Source organism: Antechinus flavipes, chromosome 1, assembly GCF_016432865.1.
Source record: "Antechinus flavipes isolate AdamAnt ecotype Samford, QLD, Australia chromosome 1, AdamAnt_v2, whole genome shotgun sequence".
NCBI classification, from domain to species: Eukaryota; Metazoa; Chordata; class Mammalia; order Dasyuromorphia; family Dasyuridae; genus Antechinus; species Antechinus flavipes.
The window spans coordinates 645,767,355-645,789,873 of record NC_067398.1 but is presented as its reverse complement, the minus strand read 5'-3'; the positions used below and the strand labels follow the sequence as shown (position 1 = coordinate 645,789,873).

Sequence of the window (22,519 nt, the reverse complement as noted above, 5' to 3'; positions counted from 1 at the left end):
TGAAGAGATAGGAGAAAACAAAATTGCAGGAAAAACTGTGAAGCACTTTGACTGAAAATAGATTTAGATTGACATCTTTACATATTTTAGTATAAGCTTCAAAAATGGACACTACTGAACAATTTTCAAAAGAATTACATATTGTAAGTGACTATATCAAAACATGATTCAAAATATAAATATTTTATAATAATAAAAAATATAAATAAAAATAATTTGGGTTTCTACAGCATACCTGAGAATTATCTCAAACTTGAAAAAAATGGGAACATTAAATATGCTATGGGAAGTCAAACACTAATTTTTCTTTTTCTAGAAAAAAATTGTTTCAATTAAGTGTTTACTTTTTTTCCCCCACTGCAAAAAAACTATCCTTTTAATCAATATGCATAGTCAAAGAAAATAAATTCTTTTATTGGCCATATCTAGCAATGGGTGTCTCCTACATGTTTAGCTTTTAATAGTTGGTAGGTCAGTAAATAAAAAGGAAGCAAGGGTTACTAGCAATATGAGATCTTAATACTATAAGGCAAGGCGCAATAGTACCTTGATCACAACAGTGTGGTAATATTAAAAAATAGAAAGTGGAAAAAATTTACTATGCATCATATAGAAAAGACTCCAGTTACTGAGGTATGCTTTCATTTCAACAAAAATTTTTGAAAACTGGAAGCAAATTTAATAGAAATTAATTGTAGACCAATAGCTCATACCACATACAAAGATAAGTTCTAAGTAATTTAATATAAAAAAGGTTACATCATAAATTAGAGGAGTAAGGAAGAAGCTGCACTTGAGAACCCCTGAGGATAGGGGAGAAATTCACAGCCAAGAAAGGAATAAAGGGAATCAAAATAAAATGAACAATTTTTATTATATAAAAATTCTAAAGTTTTTGCATTAAAAAAAAGAATCAATCCAACCAAGATCACAAGTGAAACAGTTAATTGGGGGGGAAAATAATTTTTTGCAGCAAGTTTCTCTGACAAAAGGTTTCTAAGATATTCATATTTCAAATTTACAAGAATAAATGCCATTTCCCAATTCATAAAAAAGATCAAAAGATATGAGCAGACAGTTTGCAACAGAAGAATACAGGCTACCAGCAAGCATATTAAAAGTGTCCCCAAATAACAGTTAGAGAAGTAAATATTAAAATTATTGAAATTAGCCAAAAGAAAATCGTGAATTAGAGGAGCTATAGAAAAACTAGCACATTAATGCACTGTCATATATAGAAATTGTTACAGCTATTTTGAAAAATAATTTTTTTCTTTTTTATATTAATAGCTTTTTATTTTTCAAAATAGAAGCAAAGATAGTTTTCAACATTCACCCTTGCAAAGCCTTATGTTCCAAATTTTTTTCCTCCCTCTCCACCTGTCCCTTCCCTAGACACCAAGTAATCTTTTTTTTTTTTTTTTTTTTTTTTTTTTTTTTTTTTTTTTATAATAAATTTTATTTTATTTAATAATAACTTCGCATTGACAGAATCCATGCCAGGATAATTTCTACACGACATTATCCCTTGCAATCACTTATGTTTCGTTTTTTCCCCTCCCTCCCTCCTCCCCCCCCCCCCCAGGATGGCAAGCAGTCCTATATATGCTAAACATGTTGCAGTATATCCTAGATACAATACATATTTGCAGAACCAAACAGTTCTCTTGTTGCACAGGGAGAATTGGATTCAGAAGGTAAAAATAACTCGGGAAGAAAATCAAAATTGCAAATAGTTCACATTCATTTCCCAGTATTCCTTCTTTGGGTGTAGCTGTTTCTGTCCATCATTTCTCCAATGAAACTCAGTTAAGTCTCTTTGTCAGAGAAATCCACTTCCATCAGAATACATCCTCATACAATATCGTTGTCGAAGTGTATAATGATCTCCTGGTTCTGCTCATCTCACTTAGCATCAGTCCATGTAGGTCTCTCCAAGCCTCTCTGTATTCATCCTGCTGACACCAAGTAATCTAATATAAGTTAAACATGTACAATTCTTCTAAACTTATTTCCACATTTATCATGCTGCACAAGAAAAAATCAGATCGAAAGGGAAAAAAAGCAAGCAAACAACAATAACAAAAGGTGAAAATACTGTGTTGTGATCCACACTCAGCCTCTCTCTGGGTGCACATGTCTCTCCATCACAAGACCATTAGAACTGGCCTGAATCACCTCATTGTTAAAAAGAGCCAAGTCCATCAGAATTGATCATAACATAATCTTGTTGTTACTATGTACAATGTTCTCTTGGTTCTACTCACTCCATTTAGCCTCAGTTCCTGTAAGTCCAGACCTCTCTAAAATCATCCTGCTGATCGTTTCTTATGGAACAATAACATTCATATACCACAATTTATTCAGCCATTCTCCAAACTGATGGGCTTTCACTCAATTTCTAGTTCCTTACCACTTCAAAAGGGCTGCTACAAACATTTTTGCACACATGGGCCCCTTTGACTCCTTTATAATCTCTTTAGGACATAAGTCCAGTAGAAACACTGCTCAATCAAAGGATATGCACAATTTGATAGTCCTTTGGATATAGTCCCAAATTGCTCTCCAGGATGGTTGGATCAATGTAAATGGGTTTTTTTAATTAAAACTTTTTATTTACAAAATATGTTCATGGGTAATTTTTCAACATTGACCCTTGCAAAACTTTCTTTTGCAAATTTTTCCCTCCTTCCCACCATCCCTTTCCCTAAATGACAAGTAGTCCAATACATGTTAAATATGTCAAAATATATGTTAAATCCAGCAGTTACCTTGCTGTAACAAAAAAAAAAAAAAAATCTGATATAAAAAGAAAAAAACCTGAGAAGTAAAACAATGCAAGCAAACATCAACAGAAAGCATGAAAATGCTATGTTGTATACTATATGATGATCAATTCTGATGGACGTAATCCTCTTCAACATTGAGATGAACCAAATCAATTCCAATAGAGCAGTAATGAATTGAACCAGCTACACCCAGCGAAAGAACTCTGGGAATGAGTATGAACCATTATGTAGAATTCCCAATCCCTCTATTTTTGTCTGCCTGCATTTTTGATTTCCTTCACAGGCTAATTGTACACTATTTCAAAGTCCAATTCTTTTTGTACAACAAAATAACTGTATGGAAATATATACATATATTGTATTTAACTTATACTTTAACATATTTAACATGTATTGGTCAACCTGCCATCTGGGGGGAGAGGGGGGGAGGGGAAAAGTTGGAACAAAAGGTCTTGCAATTGTCAATGCTGAAAAATTACCCATGCATATATCTTGTAAATAAAAAGCTATAATAAAAAATAAAAAAAAAAGAAAGTGCTATGTTGTGGTCCACACTCTGTTCCCACTGTCCCCTCTCTGGGTGTAAATGATTCTCTTCATCACTGAACAATTGGAACTGGTTTGAATCATCTTATTGTTGAAGAGAGCCACGTCTATCAGGATTGATCATTGTATAGTCTTGTTGTTGCCATTTATAATGATCTCCTGGTTTTATTCATTTCACTCAGCATCAGTTCATGTAGGTCTCTCCAAACCTCTCATCATCCTGCTGATCATTTCTTATAGAACAATAATATTGTATTCAGCTATTCTCAATTTAATGGGCATCCACTCAGTTTCCACATTCTTGCCACTACAAAAAGGGTTGCCACAAACATTTTTGTACATGTGGGTCCCTTTATTTCCTTTAAGAAAGACGAGAAAGTATAGGTCCCTATTATAGATATCCTATACAGTTATTGTGAAGACATAAGTAAAGCTTTTTTTTTTTTTTTAACTTTTTTTTAAACAGTAAATTTAAGAATCAGCATGATCTAATGGGTATAATGCTAAAGTTGGAACGCAGGAAAATCTAGGTTCAAATCCCATTTCTGTCTCTTATTGAGCTTTCTTGTTCAAAGACCTAAGTTATAAATGAATATAACTTGTCCTGGCAATCTGTCATGAGTGTATTGACACAAAACTACTGACAATTGCTTTTTCTTTTATTATAATTAGTATGGAAGATTTTTCATTTAAAAAATTTTAATTAAATTTTTCAGTAGGTATCAAATACACTATGCTCTCTTACTTATGAGATATATTTAAAGTACTAGATAAAGGGTCCTAGAGTGAAAGCTCCTAAAAAAAAGGAACCTTGATTTTTCACCTAAATTTATTGTTATGAAATGTAGATGACATTAATATTTTTAGGTACTGGATTATCACTAGTAAATACTTACAATAAATTATTAGTCTTGATGTCACCTATTAAGCCCTTTGTTTTTAGTCTGTTTCTCATGAATACTGATCCGTTAATTTTTAGAAAAGGAAATCACTTCATCTCTCTCAATAACAAGTTTTGTGTCCTGCTCACTGGGTCCTTTTAGCTGTAGAAAAGAGGTGATGTATTCTGATTATTTGTTGTGTTATATATTTATTCTATGGAATTGGAGTGCAAGTTTTTTTAGTGGGTTCTAACAAACTGGAAAAGTGTCAGGTAATATCTGGTGTTAGACTTTGTTTCTTTTTGAGCACCAAGATGCTTGCTAAGCTTATTGGGAAGACCTCTTCACTAGAAGCTGGCCACAAGAAAATGAGTTTGATGAAAACTGTCTGCTAAAGTCTCTGCATCAGTTATTGATGCACCCATATGATAAAATCATGGAGCTTGAAGTTTATGAGCAAGACTTTGTATTGATTTTTGGCTTTTGATGCAGGAAATGACTGTGGAAGAGAAAAAGATAATCAAGCACCTGAACAAGTGTGACTTCACGGAGATCCACAAGTACTTTGTTGATAAGAATGAAGCCAGAAAAGCTTTGCCCAAAGAGGAGAAACAGGTCAGAATGCATTCTAAAATGTTAGAGTTGTTCATTTATTAATATTCATCTTAGAAGAATTCAGCTAGACCATTAATAGGAGATTGCTTACCAGAGACATAAATATTTTGTATATTTTAAATATTTCCTAGTATAATTTCATGCAGATATATTTTAAGCAAATGAAGTTCTTTATGTTAAAGATGAAATCAGGAGATGAGTATTTTATTGACTGTCATTTTATAATAGGATAAGATTCTTTTAAATAGTAAACTCTCCTAGAATGTTTAAAATATTTGATTTACATACTTGGAGAAACATATATACTGCATAAAACTAGATCCACCTTTAATGGAAGGAATATAGCTGGTATTTCCCTCTGATGAATGTAATAAATGAACAAAAAGTAATATTAATATGGTACATAATTTGGTCTACTGTAAAGTATAGCTTTCATTTTTTTCATTTGTTTTAAGTAAATATTCTTCCAAACCTTTAAAAAAAAATCTACCATAACTTCATTTTTTTTTAGCTTGAAATTCATTGAAATCCCTAAGAAATGATAACCCTTTTCCTTACAAGAAACAAAGATAGCTTTAAATAGAGATGTGTGAAGCAGGGTTTTTTTTTTTTTTTTTTTTTTAACAATAGTTGCATTGATATTAAAGTCTAACTCCCAGCTTACAAAAAAACTGGGCTTTTTTTATTTTTAGCTTAATTAAATTTAGTTTGAAAAAAACTGTTGTCATTAGTAACCTAACATGATTGGAGGTAATATAATGGTGGATTCTATCTTAGTTCTTATATCCCCCAATAATTATACATCACTCTAATTCATTAGTTCTCTTAAACTTTTGATTTCTTGAGACCTTTTCTATGGAAAATAAGTATAAGTATAGATTTTCATTTTGGACTATTTAAGAGGTGAACCTTTAATCTAATTTAAGAAACTTAAACTTATCCTTTTCTGCTTGTTGCTAATGTATATGGTGTTTTATGAACTCAGAAGCTAAAAGAAGAGGCAGAAAGACTTCAGGAAGCGTTTGGCTACTGTATATTAGATGGCCACAGAGAGAAAATAGGCAATTTCAAGACTGAGCCACCTGGGTTGTTTCGTGGTCGTGGGGACCATCCTAAAATGGGGATGTTGAAGAAAAGAATAATGCCAGAAGATGTAATCATAAACTGCAGCAGGTACACTTTTGGTTTAGTAGAACTTTCCTATTAAAATTAGCAGCAAAGTACATGTTTTGAGATAAAGATGGGGAAGGGGGATAGGAGAAGTCTCAAAAGGAGTACTTCCTTAGGTTAAGAGTATATGATAAGATTTAAGTCTTAGAAATTAAATTGATCTTAGTTAAGATTAGCATTTCTGATGCAAATTAAGACAACTCTGAGATATCACTACATACCTGTCAGATTGGCTTGAATGACAGGGAAAGATAATGTGGAATGTTGGAGGGGATGTGGGAAAACAGGGACACTGATACATTATTGGTGGAATTGTGAACACATCCAGCCATTCTGGAGATCAATTTGTAACTATACTCAAAAAGTTATCAAACTGTGCATACCCTTTGATCCAGCAGTGTTTCTACTGGGCTTATACCCCAAAGAGATACTAAAGAAGGGAAAAGGACCCACATGTGCAAAAATGTTTGTGGCAGCCTTCTTTGTAGTGGTTAGAAACTGGAAATTGAATGGATGCCCATCAATTGGAGAATGGCTGGGTAAATTGTGGTATATGAATGTTATGGAATATTATTATTCTGTAAGAAATGACCAGCAGGATGAATACAGAGAGGCTTGGAGAGACTTACATAAACTGATGCTAAGTGAAATGAGTAGAACCAGGAGGTCATTATATACTTAAACAACGATACTGTATGAGGATGTATTCTGATGGAAATTGATTTCTTCAACAAAGAGATCTAATTCAGTTTCAATTGATCAATGATGAACAGAAGCAGCTACACCTAAAGAAAGAACACTGGGAAATGAATGTAAACTGTTTGCATTTTTGTTTTTCTTCCCGGGTTATTTTTACCTTCTGAATCCAGTTCTTCCTGTGCAACAAGAGAACTGTTTGGTTCTGCACACATATATTGTATCTAGAATACACCGTGACATATTTAACATGTATAGGACTGTTTGCCATCTCGGGGAAGGGGTGGAGGGAGGGAGGGGAAAAAAGTCAGAACAGAAGTGAGGGCAAGGGATAATGTTGTAAAAAATTACCCAGGCATGCGTTCTGTCAATAAAAAGTTATAATTATGAAAAAAAAATTAGCATTTCTGATTTAGTAAATAAAGATCTTTTTTTTTTTTTAACCTGAGGCAATTGGGGTTAAGTTTTACTTCCAAATCTCCTCTCCTTCCCCCAGTTTAGGGCAATGTAATCAAAAACTATCCCCACCCACTGAAAAGAACACTGGATAAGATCTGAACAAAAAGTTAATCCAGTCTCATTATAAACACCGTCTTTCAGATATTTTGGCCTGGTCGAGAATAAAGTTTCAGAAAAGGATAAATCTCCCCAATATTAAGTTAGTTATTTAATAATAATCTCCCTCATGTCATTGCTTATCATTGTACTTGTGACTTCTAATCTTTTAAAAGTTTAAATAACACAAAGCAGTTCCTCAACTTATTTTTGCTTGCCAGTAAAAGAAATAAATCTGTTTCCTAAAACCATAGATTTAAAATTAAAAGAGACTTTAGAAGTAATTCACTACAACCTCTTCATTTTGCAGATGAATAAACTGAGGAGCAAATAATTTATTTCAATATTTGTTCTTAGTTTTTATATAATATGATTCAGCTTCTGCTTTTTTTATTTATTCTCTTCATGGATTGTAAAAAACATGTCCAATTTTCAGTTTTATTCTGTTTTTGTTTTTTTAAATGTGTTTCTTGTAAGTAACATACTTTGTTTTCTTATCTACTCTTTTTTCTTTTATTGTATTGTGTAATCTATTCCATTTAAAGTTATGAAAGTTAGGTTTATATTTTCTTTCATTGTCTCTAATACTCTTTTTGTTGTTGTTGTTCAAATTAGAATTTTCCCCCATTCTGCTGTAAACATGGTACTGTTATTTTTTTGTCTGTTATCTGAATTTGAACTTGAGTCTTCCTGCCTAGTACTTTATTAAGTATGTTCCAAACATCTCTTTATTATTTAACAACCGAGTTTTTTGATTTATGGTTAAACTTTGAATTGTAAAGTAATTAATGCTGGGCTGCATATAAAGCTCCATTTTTTTCTTCAGAATACATTGTTTTATTTCCTCCTCTGTTTTCTTGTGGGTATGGAGTAGTCTCAGTAGTCTTATGTTACTTGAATTTCCTGTCCTGTGTATTTGAAGGATTTTCTCACTTTAGTCACTTGAAAAATTGTTGTTTCTCAATATAGTTGTTTAATTTAAGCACTATCTGTCTTGTTGTTTATAGCCTTGATTTTTTTTTCAGGTGATTTATGGATTTTTCCAGTTGGCAATTTGTTTTCTGTCTTCAGAATTTCTGGGCAGTTCTCTTGAATTATTTCATTTAGGTTTTTTAGCTTATGATCTTCTGAAGAGAACTATAGTCCTTAGATTGTCTCAAAGAATCCTTGAGATCAGTATATTTTATTTATATGGAAAGCATGTTTACATATTTACATGTGTGTATGTGTATACACACATATATGATTTTTTAAAATTACACATTAAAAAAAATTTTAACATTAGTTTTTTGAAATTTTGAGTTCCAGATTCCCTCCCTTTCTCTTTTTCCCCCTCTCAAGAAGGCAAACAATTTGATGAAGAAGTTGTACAAATGCAGTCATGCAAAAACATTTCCATGTTAACCAGGTTGCTAAAAAAAAGAAAGAAAGAAAAAGAAACTACAGAGTTCTCTTCCCCACCTCCCTACTCCACATAAACCCAAGAAAAATAGAGTTTAATTTTTCGGACTGCCTTCAGTCTCCATCAGTTCTTTCTCTGGAAGTGGATAGCATTTTTCATCATAAATCCTTCAAAATTATCTTGAATCATTTTGTATTGTTTTAAATTGCTAAATCATTCACAGTTGATCATCTTACAGTACTGCTGTTATTATGTATAGTGTTTCTCCTAGTTTGAGCATATTTTCTTTTAATGTTATTTATTGGATTTACCTTCTCTTTCTTTTGATTTAGCTTTTCATTTCCCTCCAGTTATATGTAAACAATAATGTAAAACAATTTTGAACATTTGTTTTTAAAACTTTGAGTTCCAGATTCTCTCTTTTTTCCTACCCTCTCTGACTCCCACCCCCATTAAGAATGCAAGCAATCTCATATAGGTTAAAAATGTGTAGCCAAGCAAAACATTTTCATAATAGTCATGTTGTTAAAGAAAACATAGACCAAGGGGAAAAAAACCCCTCAAAAAAAAAGTTTTAAAAAGTATACTTCTAAATGTATTCAGACACTATCAGTTCTTTTTGTAGGTATGCATAGCATTTTTCATTGTGAGTTCTTCACAATTGTCTTGGATCATCACAATTGCTGAGAATAGTTATGTCATTTATAGTTAATCATCTTATAATATTGCTTTTATTTTGTACAGAGTACATTTCTCTTTGCCTCAGCTCATAGACGTCTTCCCAGGTTTTATTGAGAGCATCCTACTCATCATTTTTTTCCCAATATTTTATTTTTCTAAATATATGTAAAAAATCGTTTTCAGCTTTCATTTTTGTCAGATTTTGTGTTCTAAATTTTTTTCTCCCTCTTTCCCTTCCCTCCCTCATCCCCAAAACAGCAAGCAATCCTGGTATAGGTTATACATATACAATCCTTTTAAATATATTTCCATAGCTGTCATGTTATGCAAGAAAAGTCAGACCAAAAGAGAAAAAACCACGAGAAAAAAAAAAGCAAGCAAGCAAACAAAGAGGAGAAAATACTGTGCTTCAAACCAAATTCAATCTCCATAGTTCTCTCTTTGGATGTGTGGATGGCATTTTCTATCCCAAGTCTATTGGAATTGTCTTGGATCACCACATTGCTGAGAAGAGTTAAGTCTATCATAGTTGATCATCACCTCACATAATTTTATGATTATTGTGTACAATGTTCTCGTTCTATTCCCTTCACTCAGCTTCAGTTCATGTGTTTCCAGGCTTTTCTGAAATTAGCCTGTTCATCATTTCTTATAGATAGTAACTGAATATGAAAACATTCCGATAATACAGCTTATTCAGCCATTCCCCAGTTGATAAGCATCCACCCAATTTCCAATTTCTTGTTACTACAAAAAATTGCTCATCCTTTCCTAAAGCACAATAGTATTCCATAAAAATCACATAACACAATTTAATTTCTAATTCTTTGTTTCCAGAAAAGAGACACTATAAATAATTTTTGTATGTATATATCCTATTTTTTTTTTATCTTTTGGGGGGATATAGACTGAGTAGTGATAAGACTAGATCAAGATATGTATAGTCCTTTGGGTATGGTTCCAAAATGTTCTATAGAATGTTTGGATCCAGCATTTGTCATTTTCCTTTTCTATACTATTAGCTAATCTAATAGATATTCAGCAGTACTTCAAAACAGTTTTAATTTGCACTTCTCCAAACATCAATGAATTGAGTATTTTTTCATATGGGTATAGATTGCTATACCCATAGCTTTGAGAACTTTTCATATATTTTGATCATTTATCAATTGGGAAATGGCTCTTATTTATTTATAAGTTTGACTAGGTTTTCTATATGTTTGAAAAATAAGGCCTTTATCAGATAAAAACTTTTGCTTCTCCTTGCAGATTGTCTTTCACTTTTGTGTATTTGCATTCTCAATTAGTTGTCTTCTATTTTGTTTCTTCATTGAGACTTGCCATCATAGATTCATGTTTTTCAGTTCTACCAATTATTTTTCCTGGGTGGGCCATAAATTCTGCTTTCACAATTCTCACTAAGTTGCATTTAGCAACTCTGTGTTGTGGTTTCATACTTTCTTTAACATCCTCATCAGTTTGTGTGAAAACTCTGTCCGTAGACCCAGGGAAATAACCAAAATTAAATTTCAGCTGCATAATTTCTGTTTTGAAAAAATTAGAGAGATTGTAAGGATCAGAGAAATTATATCGTTCTCTTCTTAACTTAGATAATTTCTTTAACATTTTTGGCATATGATATTTTAATATTTAAGCATCTCCTTTGTCTTCTTCTAAATACTCAATATTTTCAAAGATCTCATGATTTTTATCATTTTATGTAGTATTGTCTAAAAATACTATCAAAACTTGGCATGTCAGGCACAACTTCTAGCATGACTTGGATTTTTAAAAAAATAGTTTTCTGTGAAGTAACTCTCCATCTTATTGTCTCAACTTTCCCAGGCAACCTCACTGTTGTTGGGAAAGCTAGTCTCAGTTATTTTTCTTTATTGACATTATTTAAATGCTTTACCATATTTCTGTATTGCTGAATAGAAATCTAGCTCTTATAATTAGATAAGAAGAGTTTAAACAATAACTGTTTAAATTTTCCCTTCATATTACTGACATCATTTTGTTAGCTAATTCCTTTTAAACATTTATCATTGTAAAAGGAAACTTTAGACATACTTTATTTAAATAGAGTAAATTTAAAGTTAGTGGGATATATTTGGATATTGCTTTACTATAGAACAATAAGGATCAAATATTTTTTCCAGAGGCAATGTAAACTTTGGAAAGGACAGCATTCAGTTCAAGTATTTATTGTGAATTAACATTGCTGGATATTGCAAGAACCATGAGAAATTGTAACACTGTCCTTAAGAAGCTTAGAGACTTTAGAAATAAAATAGACAAGATCAGTAGTACATGTGAAATAATTAGAAAATGATACCAAAGAGAATATGATCAAAGTCTGGAATATGTGACATACTTTGGGATTTGAAGAGTCATTTTCTTAATGACTTAAAGAAAAAAGAACCTGTAAAATAATTAACCTGATTCATGTGGCTTTTTCCTTTTAGGGATTCTAAAATACCAGAGCCACCTCCAGGTCACAAGTGGAAAGAAGTGCGTTTTGACAACACAGTCACTTGGCTGGCATCCTGGACTGAGAATATCCAGAATTCCATTAAGTACATCATGTTGAATCCCAGTTCAAAGCTTAAGGTTTGTATGTGAGTATGTTGAGGGTATTTTTGAAGTAGCTTTTCTTTTTATAAGCCAGTCTCTTTAGGAATCCAAGGATATATAGCCTGAGGTTAGTAAATAAGAAATTATACCTATTCATTTGATGGACAAGTACCTGTCTAGATGTTCCTGTTTTGGATAGAACTAGGCTAGACCTTGTGCACGAGTAAATAGATTCAAAATGTTTTCCTATTTTTTGTCCAAGTTTTCTTTGAAATAGAGCCAGGAGACTGTTTTATTTAAAAACCAGCCTCTCCAGCATGCTTATCACTAGGTTGACTGCCAGGTGATGAATTTTTCAGCTCCAGGGGCTCAAACTCAACTATATTCCTAGAAGGGTTGTGATATGCTTGGGGAAGCCAGCACAATTGGGACCAACAAAATTATGAATTCAATAATGAGATGGTAAAAATCCATTGAAGTTTTAGGAGGCTAATTTTGGCAGCACATTGAAATTACCAGCCACTTTGTATGTGTTCTTTGACCTCCAGTCAGTTAAAATTCCTCATTTATGCCCAATGTCCTAATCCCTATAAAAAAAAGTTGAGTTTGTAACTCAGATCAAATGCCATTTATCATCATTTATTAAAATATTTTTGGTAGTATAGTATTGAGACAATGTGACATAATGACTTGTTCTTGGTATTTCCACTTCTGACCATGCATGCTGCGCAACCTTCAACAAATCACTTGGTATCTTAGGGCAATGAATAATAAATTTTTCAAAAAGAAAATAAAAAATCACCTTTTCCTAATATTTTACCCACAACAACCATGTGGGATTGGTTGTACAAGTATTAGTGTCTTCTTCCCCATTTTATAGATGAGAAAAAGAAGGCATAGGGAAGTTAACACAGTTTGTTGGTAGGTGAACTAGATTTTTGAATTGTAGTCTCTTGGTTCAGTGTTCAACACTATTTGGTTATACTACCCCGTGGTCCCTCCCCATCAGAGGATATGAGAATTATTAGTGGTATCTCTTCAGACATGTGATACTTAAATAATGATATGAATGAATATGTTAATTCTGTAGTTCGTGCATGTCACCATTTTTATGCATATATCAAGTTGTTAGAGAATTTATGGAGGACTTGCAAAGTTGAGCATTGTTATGAAACTTCAGAAGTGGGGAATGTAAAAATAAGACTTGGACACATATTTGCATGAGGGCAGCAGAATTTAAAAATTCGTCTTTAAGTTCCACTGTATTCCCATTTTTGAAATCTATTGGTCTCACAGTTTGTTTTTCAGTTTTCATTCGGCACCCTTAGGTCCATCCTACTGTCTTTAGATTGTATGGTTTACAAGGACTCAATAGTGTAGTATAAAATTACCTCAAGAAATTGTCCTCAAAATTGGGTGTTAGGTAGATAGCAAATTATTAGTAATATCTCCAAAATTGCTTCCATGTTAATATTATGAGCTCAGCCTCCTCTTTTTAACTACCCTTTTCTATCCCTTGTTCCTAAATCCAATGCTTACCTAATTTAGAGTGGCTCATCTTACAGTAAGAGCCTTTCCTTCTCCACTCCAGTGTGTGAGATAGATTGTGTACTAGTGTAGATTAGAAATGCCTGAAACAACAAAAGCCATAATTCTTATCCTTGCTTGAAACTTCTGTCATCTCTTGGTTGGTTTATTTCTTTTTGTTTTTTTTAAGGGAGACTGGGGCATAATGAATTACAGTCATTCACTAAAGGAATTTTTAAATTTTATTTTTGTTAATGAACAGATACCAGTTTTTTCTCCCTCCCATCCCTGCTATTGAAAAGGAAAAAAAGAAAAACCAAACTTGTAACAAAGAGGCATAGTCAAGCAAAATAAATAATCTCATTGACCATGCCTAAAAAATATATTGTCTCTTGTGTCCTAATCCATTATCCCTCTATCAGGAAACAATTCATCCTGAGTCCTCTGGAATTACGGCTGGTCATTATATTGATTTCAAAGATGTTTTTACAGCAATATTACTATATAAATTTTTACTTGTTCTGTTCATTTCAGTTCAAGTCAGTTCATACAGTCTTCCTAAGTTTAACTCAAACTATTTCTTTCATGATTTTTATAGCATAATTATATTACATTACATTCATATGCCATACATTGGTCATCCATTTCCCAGTTAATGGGCATTTCCATTTTGTCCAGTTAGAGTGTCCAAAGATACTCTAAAAATTTTTGTATATATGAGTCCTTTTCTTCTGTTTCTTGAGATAGAAGCCTTAACGTAGTATAACTGAACCAAAAGGTATGCAGTTTAGTTTCTTTTGAGGAATAGTTGTAAATTCCTTTCTAGAATGGGTGGGTTAATTTGCAAGCTCCACCAATAGTGTATTAATGTACCTAGTTTTCCCATAGCTCCTCCAGCATTTATTATCCTTTTTATTTGTTTGTTTTTGTTTTTTGTTAACTTTGTCAGTCTGATAGAAATGAGATGGAACTTCAGAATTGCTTAAATTTTTGTTTCTTTTAATTTTTAGTTATCTAAAGTATTTTTTTATATGGCTGTTGATGAAGTATATTGGCTTTCTTCCTTTGAAAACTGCTCAGGCTACTTTCATTTTTTTAAGAGGAGGTGGTCTGGTTAAAGTGACTGTCCCAGGGTCACATAACTAGTAAGTCTGAAGTCAGATTTTAACTCTGGTTTTCTTGGCTCCAGTAAGCCACTTTCTCAGACTGTGAGGAACAGGGAAAATGCCCATCTACAGTGGTAGAGGGAGTTTCCTCACCAGGTGTTCTCTATACCAATAAAATCATTGATCTAATGCAAAAATTATAGAGTTATAGTAATTGGAGGTGACCTTATCTTCTTCTACCACAAAGCATAACCTGAAGTAAAGACTGAAGGAAAATACAGTATATTTTTATTATTTTATTTATCCAGGGTGAGAAGGACTGGCAGAAATATGAAGTTGCTCGACGTCTGAAGGAGGTAGTAGACAAAATCCGTTTTCAGTACCGTTTTGACTGGAAATCAAGGGAAATGAAAAAACGGCAAAGAGCTGTAGCCCTTTATTTCATTGATAAAGTAAGTTTTTTTATAAGTGTTTAGAATTTACTGTTAGACAAAAATGCTTCTTTTTCATTATTAGCACCAAATTCTGAAAATGACTAGACTTAAATATTTATACTTAGCTTGCAGTTTTACACAATTCATATAAACTTCTGAGGCTATTTTCCCATCAGTAAAGTGAGAATAATAACATTTCCCATTATTTTATAGAATTTGAAGGATTAAAATATACTTACCATAACTCTGTAAAGAAAGTAATATGAGTATAATTATCCTTACTTTCCAAATGAGGAAACTGTGGATTAAAATAATTAAATTACCCAAGACCCCATAGTCAGTATTTATCAGAGGTAGGAGCATTCAAACTCAGGTCTTCTGATTCTCAGATCTTATACTTCAATTTTAAAAATTAAATTAAATTAACCTTCTTTAATGGTTGTAAGGGTCAAAGGAGACAATATTATGATGAATTTCTTTGTAATCATAAAGTTTTGTATTAAGTCTTAACTGTTATTATTTAACTATTAGAATAGAGGAAGAGCAAGTTTGACAAATGTTGCTAATACTTGGACCAAAGGAATTTTCTTTGTTATGTCTAAAGTTGGAACCTGTTGACAGTGGTATAAGATGTATTTTAATGATTCCATTTCTATCATCTTTTCTTTTCCATGGCTAGCTGGCCCTGAGAGCTGGTAATGAGAAAGAAGAAGGAGAAACAGCAGACACTGTTGGCTGCTGTTCTCTTCGTGTGGAACACATACAGTTACACCGTGAGTTGGATGGGCAAGAACATATTGTTGAATTTGACTTTCTGGGAAAGGATTCCATCCGGTACTATAACAAAGTACCTGTTGAAAAGCCAGTGAGTATTTTGTTTTATCATGTTGTTCTCTCAAATTGTAGCTTTTAGCCATTAGACTTTTTGAGAGTTCCATTTAGGAATCAAGAGATATCAATTACATGCATATTATTTTTTTTCCATAAAATTCTTTTTAAGTTCTAAACTATTCTTTTAGACTTTTCTAAATCTAAATGGGGCACATTGAATTCCCTTAGCTTCAAGTTCCTTCCTAGCTTAATACCTGTTATCCTATGTATCTATAAGTAACTAATAACATTTAATACAATTCGTTGTTAAACTTCAGTGATAGTGTAAGCACCAGGTATACAAAAAAAAGAAAAAATGAAACAATTCCTGATATAACATAGCTTATATTGTACTGGAGTCAAGAGAAAACATACCCATATAAAATAGGACAAGTTATTGGTTAGAGCAAGGAGAGGTACAGACAATTATTTTCATACAGCAGAATACCCAGGAATTGGGGTATATGGTACCTGAAATTCATTTGGCCAATAGGTATATATTTTTTGATCTCTCTCAATTGGGGGCAGATTGTGAAAAAGCAATCCTTTGTCAAGACTTTTTTAGAAAGACAGAAGAAGAACATGAGAGATTCTGAGAATGAAGTGATAGGAAAAATATAAATTAGATATCTATTTTTCATATGATAAAATGATCTCTTATGTTCATAGTCAAGGAAAATGGCTACCTCTAAGTTGGTCACAATGACGTGGCAATATTTTATATGGATAATAAGGATTGTGTATAGTCCTAAGCATAAAGAAGTTTTGAGTTTTTTTGTTTTTTTTTTTGCAGATGCCAACAAAACAGTATTATTTAGTATCTCCATCTTTCTCAAATGAAGGACGGAGTCCCAAGAACTTGGGCAAAATCTTTTAATCGCCAACTGTTGTTGGATGCTTTGCCCTGGACACCTCCATATTTAAATTCTCAGAGATGTTGCAGTCAAGAGTGATGTTCACTTTCACATTGAAAATCTGTTCTATAACTCCAGGGATGGGACAGCTAGTCATGTTTATATGGAAGATTTCTGTTTCCTTTTGCAACACAAATTCACTTCTATTTAACATTCCTTTCACATCCTGGATCAAATCCAGATTTAGTTTCTTGCACTTCTCCTCTAACTCTATGATCTTCTTTAATTTTTGAATCTGAACAAACCACCTGTTTTTATTGCTCAGGCCTATTAAATCGAGTATCCCTCATTTTTTTGATATGATAGATTTGCATCCTTCTCCTCATTTAAGAATTGCTTCATTTTCTGGAATTTGTACAAAATGCACTTCTTCTGTATTGCCTCCTCCACCAATGCACATTTAATCTTCTTGTTGGCCATTTGTCAAACAACATTCTCAGTTTCTCTCCACAAACCAGTCATTTTCTTCGTGCTTCCCCTTGAAGTTTTCAGCAGCCTCATCTGCCAGTAAGATTCATGCTCCTAAGATTGAGAAAAGGACATGCAGAATTGGCTCTGGTCATTCTCACAGACCCTTTTCCACTTTCTGATGTACCTCACTTGATACTTGACTTTAGGGTTTCAGGGTATTTCATATTGCAAACAGTGGATCTTAGTTTTTTGGTAATGGTTGCCAGTTTCTCAAGTTGTACATTGGCTTTGAAATTCTTCAGCTGGAATAGATGCTCCTGCACTTTAGACAGAAGAAGGGAATAGAGGCTTTCTGCCAGTTCTTGAGGAGGCCACACTCAGTTGATATTGAATTTGTGAAGTATTGCTGTAGATGGAGCAGATAAGCTCTTTCTGGAGATCTTAAATCAGTTCTGAGCAAGAGGCCATGATTCTTTGTTTCTTCATCTCAAACATGAGATGTTTTCTTCATCTTCAGAGCTCAGTCTTTTTTTCTGCTTATAAGATACTACAGAGACCCCTCTTTCCTTCAAACTTTGAATTTTCCTGGTTTTCATTTTATCTCAAGCTTTTCAGAATCTGGAAAGTTAACATTTAATAATTTACAGATCATGAGATTTTTCATCAATTTTACTTATTTTCACTAATATACTTATAAAAACAACTTTTATAAAAGTAATATATATATGTTTAAATAAATTACTGAAATCCTAAAGTGGTTGCATTTAAGATTGTGAAAGAAAAGGCCTGACCTGGAAGTTCTTAAAAGATTTTAAAACAAACTATTTTTGCAATTTTAAAACATGTTGCTCTTATGTCAGCTAGCTTCAGGGCAAAGATGGGGAGAAGTAAAATCCTCTAGATTTAATTTAAATGTAGTCCACAAACTTTAGTTTTGGGATCCAATTATACCTGAATTCATCTAACCGTGGAATAACAAAAAAAAAAAAAAAAAAAACTTTTACCAAGTGGCTTTTAATCAGATACTTAATTAGCTTCACTTATTTAAAGTTGGTGTTTTTTACTGAGAGAACTCCCTTCTTTGATTCCACCTTTGCAACTATAAACTTACAATTAAAGACAGAAAGAAATTCTCTGAAATGGCCCCCTTTAAAACAATATAACCTAGGAGAGTCTTATCTGCTTTTTCAATTCCCCCCACCTAGCAAATGTATAAATATCTTTATACTTTATATTTTATTCTAAAGATAAAGACAAAACAAACTAAAACATACAGAAATCAAACTTGAGTTTAAAAACTACTCGCTTGGGAGAACTTTTTTACTTATCTGAATGCTTCGTGCTTTGATCAGAGCAATTTGTTTTTTCAGTGCCATAGTCAATTTAGCCTAATTCCTCTTCCAGAAAACTTTAAAAGGTCTTCTCTCAAAGTCCACTTGGACAAAGTTTTAACCATACTTAATTCTGACTTGTTTCCAAAATTTGTAGTTTTTACAAGAGTTGGTACCCTCACTTTGTCTCACTTTTCATTGAGTCCTCTAAAACCAGAGCTCTTACTGAAACTACCTATAAGAAATTACAGGCCACATCTGCTTATTAACTCCTTTAAAAAAAAAAGATTGAAATGTCCTGAACTAAAATGGACCCCAAATTTCTTCAAGCAGCTCCTCACATATCTGCTGGCACCCTGAAAACTCAATTTACCTCTTCTTTCATTTGCACTCAAATTCTGTTTCAAATAGCCTGTTATAGTGGATTCTCTGTAAGTGAAAGTGAAAGTGAAAATTCTGGAGCTACAGCTTTAAAAACAGATAGACAGAACATATAAACTTAGCCAGATAAAATTTATTACTGGTAAAAGGGAGAATCAGATCACAGCCACAGTCCTAACAAAGAACTCTTCTTGTGGAGAATTCTCCAACTGGGCCCAAGATATATAGGGGAGTTTTTGTTAAGAATCTAGTGTGTAAGGTTCTAATATCTCTTTATGGTTCTTTATAACTGTGGCAATGAAAAATGTTCAAGAGACATAATTTCTACATAATTTAGTCCTTATATTTAAAATGTCAGCATGCTTACTAATAAAAGGATGAGCATCTTACCACTTCTCTTTATAATTACTTTAAAAAAAAAAAACTTAAAATAGCTTTTTTTCCCAGAATACATGCAAAGATATTTCAACATTCACCTTTGCAAAATCTTCTGTTTAAAATTTTTCTCCCTCCTCCATCTCCCCCCTCCCTCAGACAGCAAGTAATCCAATATAGGTTAACATGTGCAATTCTTCTAAACATTCCCACATTTATCTTACTGCAGAAGAAAAATCAGATCAAAAAGGGAAAAAATGAGAAAAGAACAAGCAACCAGCTAACCAAAAAGGTGAAAATAATATATTGGAATCCACATTCAATCCATATAGTCCTCTCTCTGGTTGCAGATGGCTCTTTCCATCACAGTCTATTGGAATTGAGGTGAATCTCCTCAATATAGAAAATTCCATCAAGTTGATCACATAATCTTCTTGTTGCTGTGTACAATGTTCTCTTGGTTCTGCTCCCTTCACTTAGCATCAGTTCATGTAAGTCTCTCCAGGCTTCTCTGAAATCATCCTGCTGATCATTTCTTATAGAACAATAATATTCCATAGCATTCATATACCACAGTTTATTCAGCCATTCTCCAATTGATAGGTACCCACTCAGTTTTCCAGTTTCTTGCCACTACAAAGAGGGCTGCCACAAATATTTTTGCATATGTGGATCCCTTTCCTTCCTTTAAGATCTCTTTGGGATATAGACACGCTGCTGGGTGAAAGGGTATGCACCCTTTTGATAACTTTTTCAACATAATTCCAAATTGCTCTCCAGAATGTTTCGATCTGTTCATAGTTCCACCAACAATGTATTAGTATCCCAGTTTTCCCACATCCCCTCCAACATTTATCATTGTCTTTTTCTGTTATCTTAATGGTTGGAATCTAAGAGGTGTGAAGTGGTACCTCAGAGTTATTTTAATTTGCATTTCTCTAATCATGATTTAGAGCATTTTTTTTAATATGGTTAGAAATGGCTTTAATTTTTTTGAAATTTATCTATTCATATCTTTAACCATTTATCAGTTGGGGAATGTCTTATATTGTTATAAATTTGAGCCAATTTATCAGAAACTTTTGAGTGTAAAAATTTTTCTCCAATTTTCTGTTTCCTTTCTAATCTTGGCTACATTGGTTTTGTTTGTACAAAACCTTTTTCATTTAATATAATTAAAATTATCCATTTTGTATTTCATAATGTTGTCTAGTTCTTCTTTTGACCATCTCTATTTTAGACTAAAAGCAAATGTTTGTTTTTTCCCTGACAGAGTATGCTCAGTTTTTCTGAGTCACTGATTCTTGGTTGTAAATCAGAATATCTTATTCCAGGCCCTCTGTTCCTTTATTGTAAAAAATGCTAAGTCCTGTATAATTCTGACTACGGCTCCTTGATAATTGAATTTTTTTCTTTCAGGCTGCTTACAGTATTTTCTCCTTGACTTGAGAGTTCTGGGATTTGGCTAGATAGTCCTTGGAGTTTTCATTCTCTGAGCTCTTTTAGGAGGTGATCAGTAGATTCTTTTCTTTCTTTTTTTCTGTTTTCTTTGGTTCTAAGACATCACAATAGTTTTCCTTGATAATTTCTTGAAAGATGCTGTCCAGACTCTTTTTTAGAGTCTTCTTCTTTTTTAGAAGGTGACTTACAGATAGTCCAGTAATTCTTAAATTGTCTCTCCTAGATTTATTTTCTAGGTAAATTGTTTTTCCAGTGGGTATTTTATATTTTCTATTTTTTTTTATTCTTTTGATTTTGAGTTTTGATTCTCATAGAGTTATCAGCTTCTACTTGCTTAATTCTAATATTTTAGGTATTATTTTTTTCAGTAGCTTTTGTACCTCCTTTTCCATTTGGACAAGTTTTTAAGGAGTTTTCTTTTTTCATGATTCAAATGCATTGAATTTTTTTAATTTGCTGCATTATCCTGATGTTTGCAAATTCACTGAGCTTTCAAATTCTCTAAAATGGTTGCTCTTTTTATACTATTTTCTAGCCATGTCTGCCCCATCTGATTATGTTGCAGATACATACACACAAAACAATGCTCATACCCTTATTTTTACTATCACTTACAAATGTACTACCTCTATGTTCAAGAATTCTGAAATCCCCTTATCTGACCATAATCTATTGCATTTCCTCTCTCTTATAAAACTCCACTCTTTACCCAAACACTGACCTCCTATCACTTGACTCCCCAATTCAATGGCTGTCACTTTTGCATTAGCCATTCTCTCTTCTTGCTATCTTGCTCCCTTGTTAAACCAATTTAACTCTAGACCATCATCCTGGTGCAGGTCCTCAGCTCCTTGTGCATGAATTATTGCAATAGCTTGCTTCAAGTTTCTGCCCACTCTTTCCTCCATTTTCCTAAAGCACAGGATTAGTCATGTCACATGTATGCCCCCCCACACACACACACATTTACACATTAAAATTCTAATGGTCTCTCTGTTATCTCTAGGATTAAATACAAAATTAAATACAAAAACCTTCATAACCTATTCCCCCCTATGTTTTTCTAGTCTTTCTACAATTTACTTCCCAACAGGTATTCTTTGAATCAGGGAAACTGACCTCTTGGCTGCTCCATAAACAAGATATTCCATCTTTGGGCTCCAGCATTTTCTTTGGATATCCCCCATGCCCTGAATGTTCTTCTTTTGTTTCAACTACTAACCTTCCTGGCTTTCTTTAAGTCCCAATAAAAATTCTACCTTTTACATGACGTTTTCCCCTACTTTTTAATTCCAGTGCCTTCCTTCTATGAATTCCTATTTATCTTGTTTAAAGTTTGCTTTATATGTATTTATTTGCATATTATCTCGCTCATTAGATTATAAGCTCCTTGAGGGTAGGGATTGCTTTTACTCTTTTTTATATCCTAACTTGATGCCTTGTATATAGTAGGTGCATAATAAGCATTAACTATTAGATTATTTCTGCCTCCATTGATCTTCAAACAAATGTTTTTTACCAAGCTTCCATGCTCAAGTTCTTAAATTTCCCCGTGTGATTATAACATATTAATAATATATGGTATTCTACCCTCTTCCATTCCTTTAGGCAGTGTCTTTTTTTTTTATGAGATATCCTCTTCCAAATTGGTATTTTAGTCAAAGGACCAAAGTACTATCAAGTATTACTCAGTTCACATTTTTACCTCTTTGTGAGAGAGTTCATTTTGTTTATTACCTTTTTATTGTGCATTTCTGTGTAGAAATCTGATGACCATGGAATCCGTTACTGCCCTTT

At 32.8% G+C, this 22,519-nt stretch overlaps 1 protein-coding gene across 2 annotated transcripts in view; it reads left to right on the top strand.

Moving 5' to 3' along the window:
• TOP1MT (DNA topoisomerase I mitochondrial) overlaps positions 1-22,519 on the top strand; it is an 85,934-nt gene that overhangs the window by 55,771 nt on the left and 7,644 nt on the right. For both annotated transcript variants that reach the window (XM_051971187.1, XM_051971188.1), the window contains 5 exons: positions 4,709-4,831; positions 5,817-6,004; positions 11,804-11,948; positions 14,854-14,997; positions 15,659-15,844. In XM_051971187.1, coding sequence (XP_051827147.1) covers positions 4,709-4,831; positions 5,817-6,004; positions 11,804-11,948; positions 14,854-14,997; positions 15,659-15,844 — 786 coding nt within the window. The remainder of the gene's footprint in view (positions 1-4,708; positions 4,832-5,816; positions 6,005-11,803; positions 11,949-14,853; positions 14,998-15,658; positions 15,845-22,519) is intronic.